At 36.4% G+C, this 19,741-nt stretch overlaps 1 protein-coding gene across 1 annotated transcript in view; it reads left to right on the top strand.

Annotated features, from left to right (window-relative positions):
- Positions 1-2,075: 2,075 nt before the first annotated feature.
- Ncam2 (neural cell adhesion molecule 2) overlaps positions 2,076-19,741 on the top strand; it is a 364,630-nt gene continuing 346,964 nt past the window's right edge. Inside the window, exon 1 of the mRNA XM_026786021.1 lies at positions 2,076-2,329. Within this exon, the coding sequence (XP_026641822.1) occupies positions 2,275-2,329 (55 nt within the window). The 5' untranslated portion in view covers positions 2,076-2,274. The remainder of the gene's footprint in view (positions 2,330-19,741) is intronic.

The following is a 19,741-nucleotide window of genomic DNA, read 5'->3' as shown; positions in this document are numbered from 1 at the left end:
CTCTTGATACAATATTATAATATAAACATTTAGTAAGAAACTGCACTAATGGATGAAGAGCCATTGCTACCTTCCTTTGTTCTCCTTCCATGTCTTAAAGAAATCTGGTACTCAAGTGACTTTACAGACTATCAAATAGTTCTCTGTCATAGTTCTATTATTTTCTATAAAGTAAATTGGCGCCTAATAATATAAAGAAGGACACACTTGCAGAACAATATTTCTATCACTATTAAGTGTATGTCCTTGTTCTGTATGTGTGTTTGTGTGTGCGTTTGCACACACATGATTGTGAATGTCTGCAATAGGTACTTGGCTGTAGGCGAATTCACATGAGAGTTCATGATCTTGAACTGAGCTAGTACTCACTACACTTGGCTATTGCAGGTATCAGATTGAAAACCTGCAAGCATCGTGGGGAAGAGATTATTTGTCACCCATCTTACCTTTTTAAGAGTCTTCTATGGTTGATTTTGCATGTGTGCTTTCATTCAGTGCCCTAGGAAAATCAAGAAATATAAATAAAAAACAAACAAACAAAACCCCCCACTATTAGTTGTTCGTTTTTCACACATATAAACACATTGCTTCACCCTTTCCTAGAAAATTTTCACTATGAGATTCCTAAATGCACTGGGGGCAACTCGGGAATAATACAAGGTGCAGGGGTAGTGTCCTGGTAAAGATCTCCCTTTTTGCAGTATCCATTATAAACCCAAAATGCAGAAGAGGTTCTGGAGCCTGAGGTTCTGGAGCATGAGGAGCACAGAGTGACTTCAGTCAAAGAGCTTAGCATGGCTCATTTTGATGCTTAAAGCTTCCCCTCACCTCCTTCCACAGAGCCTACTCCAGGGACTAAGAAAGTCAATCTTCTCCATGAATCAGGCCACAAGAGCAAATAACAGACACTATACTCTCTGGATACTGGAACTGTGCTATCCAGTATTATTGCTAGCCCCCGTCTGCTCAACCACAGCCCTCCTAAAGCAATTCTTTGGGGGTATGGTCAGGTTTTCTGAGCCTGTCCATGCTTCTACCTTGACCTTTCTTACAGTCCTTGCTGATGAGAGAAGCACGGGAAGTCTTTGATGAGTTAGTTGACCATTCTAAGGAGGGAGGGCAGGTGCTTGGTGGAAGAACCTGTTGTCAGCTGCAATTGTTCAGTATGACCCTGGGAGGAGACAAGGGCCCTGAAGCCACTGATCCTGCCTCTTACCAGTCTCTTGTCACAGGAGTCACATAAAAGTGCCACACTGTTTCCCCATTCCATCAGTAGAAATTGTGATCAGCCCCCGACTTCGGGTGAGGGGATCTCACACCAGAGCACCACACTTTCCTTTCAGGTCTCACACAGCTATGAGAACTGGGAGCACTTGTGGATGACACAGGCACTCAGTTTTGAGGGATGCTGTGTGGTGGGGCTTAGAGGTGACTCACTTGAGGAAGAATGCTAGCTCAATCCCTCCATTTACATCCCAGGAACTTTCTCTTCACACTCTAAAGGGGAGATCTCACCTCACAGGGCTGATCGTGGGCAGCGCATAGGAAACCCACTCCAGAGGACTCTCCTCCACAGGGAAGTGTCAAAGCACTGAGTGGGTCAGCCCAGACTCCAGTTAAATCCCCGACAGACACAGACCACTTCCACCTTCAGAAGGTACTAAAGGATGCAACAGCAGCCCCTTGCCTCCCCAACCTTCTGAGCCCTGTGCAAATGAGGCTCGCCCTCCACAGTGCAGGAGGGTCCCTAAGAACCTGCGGGAGCTGGAAGAGAAATGAGTCTTCAAGTATGCCAGCTTCCCTGTTCTAAGAACGACATGTGAGCGCAAGCCATCGTCGCCCCGTGAGGTTTGCCTTCTCCGCGGGGGTCATCTCACATCAGCCTCGCTAAGCTAGAAGCGCCTGAGCTCGAACTTGTGGCTGGGGGCTCCACTGCGGACGAATCCCGGGGCCGCGCCTGGCTGGATGAGACGGTGCGCGCGCGGAGGGATCCGCCGGGGCCGCGCCTCTCCGCCCCGTCCCGCCCCCGCCTCCTCCCGCCGGCTCCGCTGCCGCCACGGCGGCCGCTGCTGCCGCCGCCGCCGCTGCCTGGATATAGTGCGGCAAGGCGCGGAGCTTGCAGTCACTTTGCGAGGAGGAGCGCGCGGGCTGCGGGTGGCTGGGGCAGCCAGGAGCAGCGGCGGGCTAGCAGAGGCGGCCGTGGCAGCGGAAGGTTCTCTCTCCGGGGCTGGACTTAATAACTTTGGAACTGTCCGCCGGTGTCACGTCCTGAACATGAGCCTCCTCCTCTCCTTCTACCTGCTCGGGTTGCTTGTCAGTAGCGGGCAAGGTAGGAGTGTGCGGCTTTCTGGCTTTACTTTCCCTCCCCCTTCCACCCAACCCAGAGAGGCAAAGAGCGAGGCTCTGGAGCGATGGAACCAAGGCACCAAAGTTGCGGTGCTTCTCCGGGCGACTGTTAGGATTTTAGCTCTTTCTTTTGGCTGTCCCTAAAATTTTCTCTGTTGGCTCGAAGGACCCTTAAATAAGAGGAGACCGTGAAGAATTGGAGCTAGGCATCGGTGGGAGAGAGATCGGGGAAACTGCTTCTTCTTCTGGGATTTTTGGCTTTCTCTCTTATTACCAGAAATTGGATGAGTGTTGTTGGTGTGTATTCATAGTTAAATATCTGAGGTTGCGGAAGGGAAGGGCACAGTGGTGTTTTACAGAAGCGACAAAAACTATCAGCATTAAAGTCTTTTATCAAAAAAATCTCTGTGGTGTGCAAGAAATTCAATTCTTGGAGATTCTTTTCTCCTTTCCCAACACCTATTCTTGGCTGTGAAGTGAACGTTTGATGGCTTATTTATGTTGGGAACTAACGGGCCATAGATGCTGTAAGACAGCAAATGGCTAAAACTAGGGTTGTGTTGCAGGCATTCATTGTGACCCCCACCCTCCTGTGAATATAGAAAAATCCGAACACGTTCTAACATCCGATTTGAATTACACCTGTAAGGGATTTGGGAGGTTGTGGAGCATTTCTTTTTTTTAAAATTTGGGTGGGGGAGGAAAAAAAGACTGTGTAGAATAACCCTAGGGACAATTGATGGAAGCGATCTCTGCTAGCCTTCTGTACAGAAGATATGAATTTATCTTTTTGTCTTACATAGTACACGTTCGCATAAAATATATTCACAATCATTCGAAAGGTTTTCAACTGTCCAGACAAGTTTGGACATTTAATGTGGGAGACAAAATGTGAAAATGTGAGATGGTGGAAGTCGTTAGAGGCAATGGGAATATTCATGGTTTTTCATTTTGTTGGAAAGTATAGCAATGCCATATTGTTTGTGCTGCATTTTCTACGAAATTAATAAATTTCAAGATAAGTTAAAATATCTTCTCTAAATCCAATTCTAAGCATTTTTCACCTCTTCGGTGTTGCTCATTTGGTCCAGCAGGGGGTGGTAGAACTCCATTTTAAGCAAGAAATGATTGTTTCTGCTCTTGCTCACACTGTCCTTCTATCATTCTTCAGCAGGGCTTGGCATTTTAGATGTAAATCCTTCCTTTCTCTGTCCTTCTCTTCAAACTACAGTGTTAGTAAATGATGAACCGCGATTGGATGCAGATTTTTATGTTCCAAAGTTAGAATGCACACGCCGGATATTTCTCTCATTTATAAAGTGCCTCTGTCAGGAGCTCCTCTTTTTCTTATTCTAGCATAGGATGGGAGATACTAGTCTTGGAAAAATTGCAGATAGATTCATCTGAAGCTAATATTAGTCTCGTTCATTAATTCAGTCACTTCTCTTGCAAAGATCAGCATGCCATATCCGTGTGCACGACAAGATACAAGCTGTCACTTTTGGAAGGCTGCTGGTTGTGTTTAACTGTTCATTTATAACACAAATCGGTCTGAATCTGAACAGACAGGCTGAGAATGTAACTTAGATGCAATTAGGTGAGTGTAGTGTAGAGTAATATGGGACAAGTTCCTGCAGGTTGATGATTACCCTGTGAGGTGTCTGGAGAAAATCAGCTCAGTTTTCCAGTCTGTGCATTTATCATTGCTGATGCGAAGGGTGTTGGAATTCAGGGATAGGAGGGAGGCTGGAATGTTTAAGTATCTAGGTAGAAATAGTACACAAAGACAGATGCACCTTGGTTCTCTATATGTAACATTTATTTGAAATTGTGATTCAGCTGATTTATAATCAGTGCAGAGGGTAGTTACAGAGAAGAACTGTGGAACGGAAGCATGCCTGCAGGGGAACCCATATTCCCTGTCAACGAAACAGGGCAGAAGGATGGCATCTTTGTAAAGAAGATCTCTCGGTCTAGTGCAGTGGTATGACATGCAGAGAGCCATAGTTGAGTATCCGAGGGAACTAGCTTTTGTGTGAACAAGCATGTACTATTGCTGTGCCATGTGTCATAATGTAGTCAAAGATGCCTGGAAACAGAAGTCCTTATTCCAGAGCCTCATTTCTCTAGGCTGCTGTTTCTTCTCTAATTAAGGGTGCAGCGGCAAGTATCCGGCACACCACTGGGAGCTGTTTTTCCTTTTTTAATGAACCGTGTGTAACTCACATTTCTGTTTATTCTTTTGTATGTTTATTTTGTGATGGAGCCATGAAAACCTACCAGCCAGTGACCCTCAGGCTCGTGTTGGAAATACTAAAGCCTCAGCTGGCTGATTTATGATTCCAACAATACACTTGCAGGGGATTTTATGGAGCATGATTGAAGCTGTTGGTTGGGGAAAGTGGTGTGCAGTTTGACTGGGGAAAGGCAACGATGAAGTATTCCCTTTTAAGTAGTCAAAACGTTTTGAACCACAACAGTTGAATGGACGAAAATGACCCAAGTGAAAAACCAGCTAACTTAAGTGGATGCCAATACCATAATTAGCTAACGAGGCCTAATAGCTTACTTTCAACCCTGTGTTATTGTGCATGCTAGTGAAAGCTTTTTTTTATTATTAAAAATTGAAATAGAAATGTTCCTTTAAAAGCCTACCATTTCCACTGAAGGATTACTATCTAATGAAGGGAGGTTGTTAACTTTGAATGCAGTTGCCCATGGGAAGAAATGTATAATTCTTTGACTTGTGCGATTGCCTTTACCTTATTCTTAAGACTTGGTCACAGCCTCTGTTGTCATAAATCTCTACTGAGCCTCTCATTAACAGGGCATTTTCTGTCTTTTAGTCAAATTCACAAACTGAAATAGGAAAGGGTTGCTTCTCAAACTTCTCGCATGCTTGAGATCATTTTCATTTTCTTTTAAGAATCATTTAATATGATTCATTCCATCCAGTCTGCTACTGTTGTTCACATATGAAAAACAGAAGCACTGCTCCACTGAAACCTACCCGTGCTCGTCCACTCAGAGCAACCCGTGTCAGCCATGTCTTGCATCCTTAAACCTAAATCATGGGCAGGGGACCTGTGAAATGCCCACTCACTGAGAGAATCTGGACATCTGCTTCCACTTTTTCTTTCTGGGAAAATGATAGTAAGTGACTGATCACTAGAGATCTGTACCTTCTGAAGACAGAGCACAGATGTGTGGGTGCCTAGTAGCTACAAGTCCACAAATGGCCCCTATGTATAGGCTGTAACAGCTAACGGCCTCTCCTTAAGCCTTTATCTATCTACCCTACTCTGTTTCTTTGCCTGCACCCTCTTTGTGTGAGATTTCTATTGAATCAACTGCATGTACATTTAACTTAGGAAAGATAGGCTCTGTAAATTAATGTTTTTTGTCAGTGAATAGCCCAAAGTATTCCCTCCCCGACGTGATGCCTGCTGCTCTCACTTTCATTTCCCAAGCTGAATCTGAGCCCAGTGGGCAATAGGAGAAGTTGGTAAGTCCCGAGTGTCAGATGAGTTTTTTTCATCAACACAGGGGACTGAGGTTCTCTCAGACTTAATATCTTACAGAAGAAGCAATTAAGGGAACAAAAGAACCTCATTCAGTAAAGGAAAAAGGTCAAGCTTCATATAATTTTGTAAATAAAAATGGCCTTCTTTCCAAATGAGCTGGTTTGTTGTGAAACAAGGAAAGCCAATCTGAAGCTAGTAGCCAGCTGAATAGTGGGGCTTATTTTGAGGTACAGGAGCTGAAACGCAAGTAGAGCATCTACATTTGGAAGTCTCTCGACCTGATCCTGCTGCTTTCTCTGGCATTTGACCCTGGGAAAATCATTCTGACTTATCTTTTTTTTCAGGGTCATCATCTTAACAATGGACTTCTAATAGTGTAAAGGAAAATGTTCAATTGATAGGAGACAGGAGAAAGAGTCTTATCTGGGCTTCTGTTGTTATTTTTATCCACAATGACATTAATCTGGCTCTTGGAATATACACAATCATTTAAATAATATTAGTATTCTTATAAAGAAGGTATGCTTGGTTCTTAGGTTTTACTGAATTTAGAAAATTTTGAATTCCTTGCATCTTTATATCCTGCCAATTATAATGAGGCTAAGGCTATTTAAAAGATTATGAATTGCTTTTAATTTTCCAAATTACATGATAGGAGAACACATTAAGAAGCAACCAGCACTTTTATTATAAGTAACATTCTGCCAATTAACTGAGTTAAGCTGTCATTAATTGTTCAGCAAACACATGTACTTTCCTGTGGAACCCTTTTGAATATTTTTACAGATCTTTGCTGTTTTATATTATATAGGTGCTCATACTAAATAGCAGACAGCATTTTCTTCTGAGGGACATACATTACTGTGCCTCTATCATTTAATCAAGTACCACCAGTTATGTTAGAAGGATATGATGTCATGGGCCAGACTTTCCTAGATTTAAATAATTAAAATGGGTGCAAAAGAATTTTGAGAATCTTTATCACAGACAAAGGAAGACATGTTTAAGAATCTTCAGGCTGATTACAGGTTTTTGGTTTTGCATTATTAAAATTATAACACAGGGAAAGTCAAAGTCATTGTCATTGAGATCATAAGGCACAGACTACCGAGGGGCTCTTGACCTTGATGAAGTAGCTGTAGTTCTTAGAACATTAATTTGTTCATTTAAAATTTTGACCTGCACATATCCTATTGCTTGATCTTGATGCTCAACCATGAAGGATAGCTGGGAAACTGATACCTGTTGGCACAGTGTAAAATATCAAGCTTTTTATTTCAGATTTTGTTCACTATATTCAATAATATGCAGGCAGATTAAAGTTTATAACATATTGAAATACCTCTTATTCAATTATATAAAATCAGCAAAATTTGCTTTGTAATTAGAAATATCTTATACGATTAAAGACTGTTAAACTCATTGATGGCTGGAACTCTTATCATTTAATTATACATTTATTTGTTTATTTCTTTATATCTGCTATGTTGAAGAAACCTCCTTAGGCAAAAGTCGTAGAACATTTGCATACATTCTATAATGAACAACCTTACAGGAGGCTCCATTTACAAACGTAAGACATATGTATGAGTTTTAAATTGTCAAGGTGATATCAGTAAAAGATCTTGAGCTCTGAGTTACACTGGATGCTTAGCGTAGACACATGGTTAGGATAATTGACTTAAATGAGTATCAAATAGAAAACTATGTGGGTAATATCTAGACCTCTAATTTCCACGTGCTGAATGCACATTACACAACACCAAATTTTTTGTAGATGTAAAAGTTTAGATTGTAAGAATCAGAAAAATAATAAAATTACATCGCCTGAATAGGACAAGATGGTTGTGCTTATGAACTCAGAGTCACTGTGGTTGCCTGCAGAAGATCTGCAGAAGATCAAGCCATCCTTAATCCTGACAAGGATTAGGCAGATATTAATGAACTCAACTCTTACCTGAGGACTTAAAAAGAGATGATGACATCTAGGAGAAGGGAAAGTCAGACTTATTTAAGTGTGTGGCTTTTGTTAGGTCAAGTATGCTCATGTCCATGGCCCCCACACTCAGAAATATATGGTATACAAATTAATGTCAGTGGTTTATCTGGTAATTTAATGTAAATGTGTATCTACCACATGGAGTTTGGTAGAAAGGTGGAAATGTGAGATGGGGCATGAATGTGTGGCTAAGCTAATAGTGTGTGCTTACTCTCCATGAAACCCCAGGTTTGATTTGCAACACCAACCAAGCTCAGCTATAACACCACCACCACTACCAAAAACACATATCACACACCACTCACATGCGTGCACCAAGATACATTTTAATTTGGTGTCTTTTGTCAGTTAACTAATTCACAAACACTGAATGGGGTATAAGGTGAGTACCTTCTAACCATGGTCTTTTTTAATGTGATTATTGTCACTTTGTAACTCAAGTTTATAAAGATTTTACGTTTAGTTTTATGGGAAAGAAATTGAAATACAGAGAAAGGATCTGATTTCTTATATCAATTGCGATTAGCCATTATTTGGAATTACTAATTAGTCTTTACTTGTGTTTCATCATCTGTTTGTTTTTTACTAAAAATGCTTGATGATTTTGCTGAAAAGTCTGCATTCATGTTGATCGGTAGAGAATGGTAGTCCATATTGTCAGTTGAGAAAATAAAAAATTAATATAGATTGGAAATAAAAAAAAGATACACGTGAGAAAGCAACAAATCATCCAGCACAAACATTGTGAAACATCAGAAGATATCATATGATTGATTATTCAAAGGTCAGAGAGAATCCTTGGCATTCATTCCTTATCTTAATGAAAATCCATGAAGCTTAATTGTGAAGCAATCTTCTATTTCCATTACCTCTGCTTTTCTCATGATGACCCAAGACACAGAAAACACAAATGCCCAGTCTGAATACTGGGAAATCAGAACATGAACTTGAGATACATTTAAAGTGAAGCCTATTCTCATGAAACCATGTTTCTACCCAGTGCAACAGAGAGCTTCAAAATGGATAGAGTAAATGAAGACAAGGACAGAGAGGAGGGGAAAACAACATGAACAACTTGTAGAAAAGGATTTAGCTGTCCCAGGGACAGAAATATCCAGCTCTGTGTATCCAGTTTGAATATTTATTCAGTTGTTTGATCTATTAGTTGATTGAGAAAGGCTAGGAATGGCATCCAGTATGGGATACTGTGGGCTACAAAGGCAGAAAGTGTTTGAATCAATCCTAAATTTGATACTTAGGTTGATCTTTGAGACCTAGATATTGAACAGGAAAGCAGATTGATAAAGATGTTTGTAAGGTACTGGTCATGTGCTATATGTGCCAAAGATAAAAAATGAAGAAGAAATTAGTGGACATGGTATGATTCTCTGAAACCATAAATATGTCTTTATTAAATTTTATTTTTGTTGGGTAGTGGTGTCATATCTTTAATATCTTTAATCCCAGAATTTGGGAGGCAGAGGCATGAAGATCTCAGTGAGTTCATGGCCAATATGGACTATAAATAAAGATCCAAGATAGGTAGGACTGTTTCACATAGAAGCCCTCTCTTTAAAAAAAAAACAAATAAAATTTGTATTTTCTATGATTTTTGAGAATGTTCCCTCTATTATATTGCTCTGTCTATCCTGGAACTTGTTATGTTGACCACACTGGTCCTGAACTCTCATAGACTGCCTTCCTCTGCCTATATTAAAGGCATGTGCCACCTGGCCTGGTGAAAGCAAAAATGTCCCATGCAAATTTAATTGGGAAGATACATCTTTATCTATCTATCTATCTATCTATCTATCTATCTATCTATCTATCTATCATCTATCTATCTCAGTTAAAATTCATTAGAATATATAGTTAATATGTGCAAATAGTTATAATTGTAGAAAACTAGGTGTGAAAAAATGTTTGACTGGTTAAGTTAGGTACAATGAAGAAATCCAAATGAAGAAAATTGACTCATGTACTTTAAGACAACCAACACAAACATACAAAGCTGAATGCAGTGGTGGGCAATTGTAATCTCAGTGGAAAGGTTGCAGGGGCAGGTGGACGTTTGAATCTCTAATGCTAGTCAGCTTAGTTGAAGTCAGGAGTCTATAGGTTTACTGAGATACTCTCAAAATAAGTAAGAAAGTAAGTAAATCAATCAATCAAATAAATAAATGGTAGAAAGTGATGAGGATAGCCACATAACCTAGGTCCTTTGTAAATGCAGATATCCATATATTTTTGCATTCATACACACACAAATCGGTATGCATGCATTCATGACACCATGAAACATTCATACACTATAAGTATAGTTGTAGAAAACTAAAAGCTGAAATGACACTCTAGGACTTTTGGTAGTGCATATACATAGCTGAAAATGTTTCCATTAGTGTCCAAGAGAAGTTAAAGGGAATAATATTTTGAGTGCCAATTTTACGCCATGTAACTGTGGTGCGCACTTGACACATTACCTCATTTATTCCTGATTAAATCATATTTCATAGATGATGTACCTGAGATTGAGAGTGACTGATTTGTGTAGAGCTTTTTAAGTGTGTTCTCTGGCCTGCCATCCCAAATTTATAGTTAATGATCATTAAATATATTCAAGCTGTATTTCAGTTGGTTTTGCCATAATCCATGTTTCTTGAAACATCTATCTGATTTTGCTAAAGGTATATACTGGAGAGATAGACTATATGTAGAAATTGTGGTAGCTAATACAGTATTTTCCTAGTTCTTTAATATTTAGATGCTCCAAACCAAGCTTCCTCAGTAAAAGAGAAAGTGATAACAATTCATAAAGACAAATCCAAATGAAGAAAATCCACTCATGCACTTTCTTCCATTACAAGTGCTGGTTGTGTAGGGATCTAAGAAATTCTTCATTACTGTCAATACTTGTATCTGTTACAGTGAAATAGTAGATGAAGGAGCTGGAAAATCACTTGGTTTTATAAAAACTGCTGATTATTACTTTATTGTTTGATTTTCTAAAAAAATGTTTGAGTTTGAAATGAATCCTCTTCATAGCTTGCACCTTGATGAAAGTATATGCAAAACCTGGGCACAAATACCAGTAAAAATTTCACATATATAGCTTATAATTAAGACTGCTATGTAAAAATATGACATGTCTGATGTCATCACCGTGGTTGTATGTTTCTGTTAGAGCCACCCTACAGACCCCTGAGGGCTTTGAATGTTCTTCCTCTAACTCTATTTTTATAAACATTGATACTTTTATGCACACAATTTATAATGCCTGGGTTTCTTGGCATTAAAATTGTTCCTATGGATCAGTGGTGTTGGTGCATGACTTTAATTCCAGTTCACGGTAAGTAGAGGCAGGAAGATCTCTGTGAGTTCAAGACCACATTAGTCAACAAAGCAAGTTTCAGGATAGCCAGGGCTGTTACATATAGAAACTGTCTTGAAAAACCAAATTGAAGTAAATAAATAAATAAATAGAAATAAAATAAAATGTCTTATTCTAAACTATAATGCCATAGGTCAGTCTATGCTTACAAAAATGCAGATAAGATTTGTTTGAACACATATTTCCAACACCCAAATAAGTGCACATATACTTTGCATATATATTAATGACAAACCAGTCAAGTGGTGTGTGTGTGTGTGCGTGTGTGTGTGTGTGTGTGTGTGTGTGTGTGTGAAGTGAGGCTGGGTTTTGAACCTGAGCCCAGTGCATTCTAGGTTAGCAACCTAACAGTAAGGAGCTATCACCTCATACCCTATAAATTAAAACAACTTGTGCAATATAGGAATATATAATGTTTTAATAGTGGACTATATAAATATTTTTACACTGATAGTTTGCTTAACCTATAGATTTTTATAGATAAAAATATTGAATATATTACCCAGGTAGACCAATTTCATTTTTGCCTCTAACAGCAAACATCACAGCCTTGTCTTCAGCATACATCATAAAACAAAATAAAAATGAAAAATAGGATTATGAAAATGCCTTCTTGCACAGAAATTCATTGTGTTTGTGTATAAGAAGCATGTGAATAGCTGGTGTGAAGAGTATGCTATATTACATACATCTCAGAAACACCTAACTCTGTTTGCAACTTATTACCTTTTATCTCTGTAACTTTTCACAAATAGAAATTAAGAAAATTCCAAATCTCAGATTTTGGATTCTTTTGGCATATGCAATCATAAAATTTTATATTTATATATATATAAATATATATATATGTGTGTGTGTGTGTGTGTGCATATATATATGACTTTAGATTCCAATGATCAAATATGACAGTTAAAAGTAAGACTCAATGTTTTTAAATATATACCATGTATAATACTTGACAAGAGGTTTTTCAGACAATGTTAATTTACCTATTCAAATAGGACAAGTTATCATAAAAAGTAGTGTTACTACATTGAAATGAGTTGTATCTCATCTTAAAGGGATCACATTTATAGTAGAAGAAATACTTAAAATTGATACAGATCTTTCACTCTATATAGTCCATACTTTTAAAATATATTTATACTTTTACCTAAGCTTTGGTTGATCACTGTGAATGAACGTGTTATCTAAGTAACTTCTCATTTGAGTTTGTATATTTGTTTTCTACGGTTCTTAAAATACTATTTGCACTGATCCTATGGACTGCTGGAAATGGTAACTATAACTCTATTCCTCACATCATTTAATGGGCGCTACTAACTGAGAAAAGTTACTTTTACATTTTAAGCATTTTCACCACCCTCTGTGTTTGCATCCCTTGTATGTTGTGATATATGCTGAATATGCTTGTCCTGAATTCATTTAAAATCTGTGTGTCTGGTGTGTATTTTAACCTGGAGAATTTTACACTTCTTAATTATTTAGATTTAACCACATATTAAAAGTAACATTCATTTTTCTAACATGTATAAATTAAATATTTATTACCTGCTAGTTACTGCTCAAGATTGCAGTGCTCCTGGAGTCAGCTCATCAAACTTCTTACCTTTCATGGCCCTTTTCTATGTGAACACCACAAAGGCAAGCAAGCCTTGCTACTCTGACTTCTCTTCATATGTGATGTATTTGATTAGAGGCTTCATTGCAAATCAGTATGGGTAGTCTTGAAAAAACAATGGATGCTTACCAAATAAATACTGAGTGAATATTTGCTTCCTAACTAGAAAAAGTAAACCAAAGTGACAGTTTATTTTAAAATATATTTGTTCTTCAGTTTGCATAATGGTTCAGTTTGTTGGGAATATACTCTTTGTTGGTCTGAGTATTGACTTCAAGTGTTTTATTTATATTACTACCATGAATGTGACAGACACATTGTACAATAAATTAGAAATGATTACTTAATTTATGAGGAGCAGCATGGTGACACTATTTTATTTATGATCTTATCTTCTCACTGAAAAATAGACTGTGAATATAGCAAAGTTAATTTGTGTTATAAAGTTTAGAATTTGAAGCCCTATATTCATAAAGCATTGGAAATTATAATGGAGTTTAGACGTTTGGTGTATTCATATGCATATATATATATGTGTGTGTGTGAGTGTGTGTGCATGTATACATATGCATATATGTGTGTGCCTGAGTGTATGCATATATATATTTCACAAAATGAATTAAAATGATTTAGAGTGATAGAGTTTATTTATATTAGTACAATAAACACCAACTTTGTCACAAAGAAATGTCCAGTATGTCAATAAAGCAAGTATACAAAGTCATTAAAATAAGCATAATCTTGGTAGGTGAATAAAAGTTTTTCATTTATTTAATATTTATTGGAAACCAGTTCTAAATTGTACCCATAGAAGAAAAGAGAAAAAGAACTTATTGTTTTATGTTTTATACTATTATTATAGGCTCTTCAAGTTGCTTATACTTTTAAATTAATTATATTTAACTCCAAGGTCCTCTTTTGACTGGTAGCCACATCCACCCTTTTAATGATTTTCTGCTGTCATTCTCAAGGACTACTTCCAGAGATGACAGCATTCAATTGCAGAGAGTACCTTTTGTGATACCTCAGAGTACCTCAACATAATAGTCATTTTTCATTTGTCTGTTCTTTAATTCTTCTCTAATGTTACTGTTTTGGGGTATGGCTCTTTTAACTTCAAATACGATTTTCAATTAGTGATTAAGTGGCCCTGCTGACTCATTTATTTTACTTTCATTTCTCCCTTATTTTTTTTGTCTAATTCGTAATCACTTGGATAATCTAGATGAGTAATTTCATTTCAAAGCCCTCTCATAGCCTTAATGCTAGTGTGCACTGCCTCTGGAGGGTTTGTACAAGGTTTATAATTTAAAAACAAAAGTCAAAAATATCACATGACCTTATGTTACCTTCCTGGCTTTTGTAAACTTCAATTATCATAACTAAAATTGTTCCTAAAAGTCTAACTTCAATATTCTCATGTCCCTAATATAAGGTTAGCACAGAATTCTGAATATTATGCTACACTCGGTGTCTACTATATTTTTGAGTTCCTATTTCAAGTATAATATAATGAAAGATTTTTATCAGAAATGCTCCTCTTCCTACAATGAGCAGCCGTTAGTGAACTATGACTTTTTTGAGCAGACCGTATGTACCTTATGCCAGGAAAATTAAAATATTAAACTATATTCTCTGATTGGAAATGGGGATTTCTGACTTGTCATTTTGCCTTAATTCTTCCTAGTCAGCTGCTGAAAAGTCTCCCCACTGAATAGCTGATCTTCAGTTGATGCTTATGGATGCCATTGTGTGGCAGGAAAATTTAGGTTTCACAAGTATTAATTAAGATTACCTAACACATCTCACCTCGAAGCAGAATAAGCAAAACTCAGGGAGCTCGGGTTGAAGGGAAAGTACTTAAAAAAAAAAATCGGTTTTGTTTCAAAGAACACAGTTCAACACCTGAAAGACAAAGGAATGCAGGTGACTGATAACACAAAATCTCATCTGGAATTACATGAAAGTGCATAGGAGATGCCCAATAAGACACAGAATGTCTACAGAGAGCTTTGCTTCTTCCACAAACACCAAATTTATGAATGTTTGTTGAATTAACTAAAGGGGGAAATTTTATAGTCTCTCAACATGGTGTTTTCATATGAACTATTTTACTTTTGTTATTTAATCACATATTGGAATTCGAACAATAGTTTAACAAGTAAAGAGATTGCCTTACGTACAATTGTATTTTTCATATGATAAGATGAAAACTTGTGATTCCACTGACTCAAGCATTCCCTTGCGAGGAAGCAAGGTGTCTCTGAACAGAGAAGGCAGGTGCCAGGAACAGATCTGCTTTCTTGCCCTTTTCATACGTTTCAACTGTTTCGTTTCTATTGCAACCATAGAATGGAAGCATCGACAAACTTGCATATATAAGTGATGTTTTGATGTATTGTGATACTATTAGTCAAACAAATTAAAATATTCACATAATTCCATTTTGTTAATACACATAGGGTATAATTTCTTAACAGCTTTTAAGTATGCAATATGTTATTATTAGCTATAACCAGAATGCTAGACAATAATTTCCGGAAATTGTTTAACTTATCTTACTGTACCTGTTCACTTTTAACCCAGCATCTCCACGACTTCTATCCTTGATCTTCTGCCAATGAGTGGCTTATTATTTGCTTTCATAAGATTATTTTTAATTTCCCAGAAATTGAGATCATACTTTGCCTTTCTATGTTTGGTTATTTTCAGATATTTTGATGTTCTGTAGGTCTGTTTACATTTCTTCTGATGACAACATCTACTTCTTTGTCTGGGCTTATAGTTATATGGACAGAGTGCATTGTGATAATGTGATTCAGGGAAAACATTGTGCATCTGTTTCTGTGAGACACAGACTTAATCTCCTTTTATTCTATTTTACATTAGGATCCCTGGGTCATATGAGCCTAAAGCACAAGCTATAGAAGCAAGAATAGGTAAATGGACTGCTCTGAAGCTTAACTGCTTTTGAATACCAGTCTACGATCAACAAGATTGTTATCTATCTAAAAATTGTGGGAAGTATTTACAAAATTAACTTCTGCTAAGTGGAAATATGTTAAATATATAAAGATGTTTGACAAGTAAAGGAGAACAGAATTAAACAGATAAAGAAGGAAGGGTGACAGAGAGAAAGAGGGGAAAAGAAGGAAAGAAAGAAGGGTAGTGCCATAGTTAAAAATTGAATTAATTGTTAAAATGGTAATAACAAGTAATGGGACAAAAGGCCAGACACAGTACTTCTTAATAACAGAACAGCATAAAACAAAACAAAATGTAAGTGGCTATGAAGTAGATGAAAACAATCTTACTGACATTGATTATCAGGGAGAAACAAATTGAAAATAAATTTGATATTTCTTTGTGGTAGATAGGATGCATATTATCAAAACAAGTACTGCAATTACTAATGAAGAAGACAGATTCGACGGGAATCTGCACTTGGGAAGATTGTGAACTTGTATTGACATTACAGAGAATAATATATAAAGTTTCTTCAAAAATGAAAGCAAATAGAACTATATTATCCTTAGAACATTTCTTTTGAATGGGGGATATGAGTTTAGTGACTGATCATTGAGTCAATGAGTGTATTTTAGTAACTCATTGTTTGAAGATGAGAAGCAGTTATTGATGACAATGTGAGGTTTATGATGCCTTCATACTGGGACAACTTAAATGTGTAGGTTTAGTAGTATAATTCATTAAGGACTATGTTACATTAATATTTAAATATATTGCTTTCAAATGGCTTTTCTTATTGTGAAACACAGGAATCATTAATTATTAAGTAGGTCATCATTTTGTGATTGACTTGGAGAATACTTCAATAATGAAATTACATCAGTTTAAGAATGCTTTTAGGAGCAAGTAAAAGAAGAGCTATTCAGAACGCATAAAAAAACAATAGTCTACTGTTGCTTGTAAAAGACCAGCTAGAGGCAGTTTGCATTACATGTTTCTTGTTAGGATTTGGCTCTTTTCTCTTTACTTCTCTAACAATTCACCCTCAATGACATGACATTGTTTGCAATAATATCTCAAGTTAGGAAATAAATAAATAATTGTTTAGTTGGCTACCATAGGAACATCTATATATATGGTTATGTCAGTAACACTTAGCTCTCAATGACATGACATTGTTTGTGTTAATTTCTCAACTTAGGAAATAAATAAAAATTGTTTAAGTGGCTGCCATAGATATGAACATCTACATATATTGTACAATGGACTTGCCTCATTTCTTGTTAGTAGAATCATTTTATATGGATAGGCACAGGCTTATCAATGTTGAGAAGAACATCATTGATGTGATAATATGATTGCTCTTGATAGAAACAAACATTTTCTGTTATTAACACAGAAAGATTCTTCATCTGAACCAGACAATGGCCCAGTCAAAGTTACTGCCCACCTAATGGATGAATGAAAAGGTTAAACAAGTGGGGAATTTGTTGTTAAATGTTTCTGCCCGTATGTTATTCTAAAGAGCTGTTTTGTCAAAAAAAAAAAAAAAACACCCTAAAATCAATTTCAGAAGCCAACATTTATAAAGTACTTGCAGTGTTTATGAACTTTGTACATATGACCTTATATTATTCTGAAAATATTGATTCATTGTGTATTCTGCTTTACACATCGCAAATACATTTTTGAGATCAATTGACTCAACAAACTCCCCCAAGTTGCTTGATGGCTAAGTTAAATTAGACCTTAGCTGGTTGGCGGAAAGATAGTCTTCTTAGTGCTGAGATGCTATGAGAAAAGATATTTGCTACTGTACATGTTTCTATCCTGCCAAGTTTAAATAAGAAGCAATGACTCAGTTACTGTGTCAGTAGGCAATGAGCAGGGTACTCTCTTAAGGAAGCTATTAGCATGGCCTTATTTAAAACCTGTATCTATATGTAGTTTGCAAAAATTGGTAACTAAGCTATTTAAGAGACAAGATGAGATTTTTCTTAGGAGAGACAGTGTTAAATGACCTAATTTTGATGCAGGTTTGTTTTGTAGAAAGAGACTATGTTTTCGTTTCCTTGTAGCCCAGACACGAATCATACAGAAACTAAACTAATTACAGCACTGTTTGAACAAAGGCTTAGGCATAGTCCTAGGCAGTTCTTACATCTTAAATTAACCTTCTTCTATTAGTCTATGAATTACCACGTAACCGTGGCATTGCCTCAGTTTCTACATGTCTTGTTTCCTTGGGGGCTGACTGGGGTCTGCTTGTCTCTGCCTACCCTATGTATATATCTCTGTTCAGATTTCCTGACTGGTTTTATTCTGCTAAGTGATTTGCTATAACAGCTTTTTCATCAACCAATAAAAGCATCACAAATACAGAAGGATATCCCACATCATTGCTTTTTCTTTGTAGACTTGAGGATCTTCCCACACCCAATCGTTATTTGTATTCAATGCAAATGAGGAGAAAAATAATTCTGGAATTATTAATTTGTATAAACTCAAATAGCAAAAATTTGATGATATAACATTAGCTAAAATATTTGAAACATATATTTATCACTTTTATTTTATATTAGATTCAAAAATATACTTTTATCTCAAACAGGAAGATTCCATTTTAAAATGTAAAATAATTTATTTAATTTTTAGACATTAAATAGTTGGCTGAAAAACAGATTTAGGAGATTACATTACAAGGAAAGTTGAAACAGAAAATAAGTATTGACTTTAAAATTGAAAGTAGAGATGCGGAAATATTAAGATGCATGTGAGCATGGATACACAGTAACAGAGTTCTAATTTAATGTTTAGTTGGGCATGTGAGCCAGGGTGTTTTTAAAAAATTGTGTATGTATTATCATTATTATTATTATTATTATTCTCCCTTAAACAGGTCTGTGAACTAAAGGGCAATCAAAATAAGTAACTGAAGCACTCGGTCCACAAAAGCACACACCACTGTGACTTCTTTTCAGATATTCATTCAGATATTTATTTCTGTGATAAGTACTCTTACAAATACTGTATTTTTCCAAGAAAACAGTTATCATAATTTTTATACAAGATGTATACAATTTTATTTAAAAATAATTTTTAAATAGATATGGTTATAAATGCTCTTACTTATACATGTATGGGCATATATATTTTGTGTATGTATTTGTAAATATAACTATACATATATTATGTATACAACTTCAATTATCTTTCATTCAATGCCATGTAAATTTTTGCTGAATTATTTCATTTAAAAACGTTTTTCTTTTCTGATTTTTTTACATCTCTGAAGAAGCTATACTTCACCATAAAACATTTGAGTTATTCTTCACACTTTCTGCAGCTGTAAGCTAATTAGTCTGTGTTTAGTTCTTCAAGAATACAACACAGTATGACTCATCTTTGTTTTCTGAAATGAACAACTAAACAGTTCTCCTACCTTATCTTTTACAAAACTGAAGGCACACAACTGTTCATAATTAATGATGTTTTCCAGCAAAACATATTCTGTGAATGGAAATAAAACCAGCATTTGGAGCATGAGTGCTTTGGTTCCAGCTTGATGACTATGATTGAACTGTATACATAAACTTGTACCCTTCACTTCACTACCCTAATTTGTCATTGACCAGATGAAGGCAGCCACATTTCTGACATCATTCTACCCTCTTTCGATAGTGATGCTCAATGCATAGCAAATCCTTTCACGAAGCTGATGAAAAATTGTGTACTACTTTTATTTCATTACTCTAAGGATAAAATCATGAGGCTGTAGCTATGTGTTGATTTGTATCTTAATGTTGATATTTGGGTCTTCTGGGGATTTCTGGATAGATAGATAATATGCTTCTTTTCTTTTTTTTTTTTTTTTTTTTTTTTTTTTTTTTTTTTTT

The sequence above is a fragment of the Microtus ochrogaster genome, linkage group LG3, assembly GCF_000317375.1.
Source record: "Microtus ochrogaster isolate Prairie Vole_2 linkage group LG3, MicOch1.0, whole genome shotgun sequence".
Classification (NCBI taxonomy): Eukaryota; Metazoa; Chordata; class Mammalia; order Rodentia; family Cricetidae; genus Microtus; species Microtus ochrogaster.
Note: the sequence above shows the minus strand (reverse complement) of the source record. Positions and strands in the feature narration are given on the sequence as shown.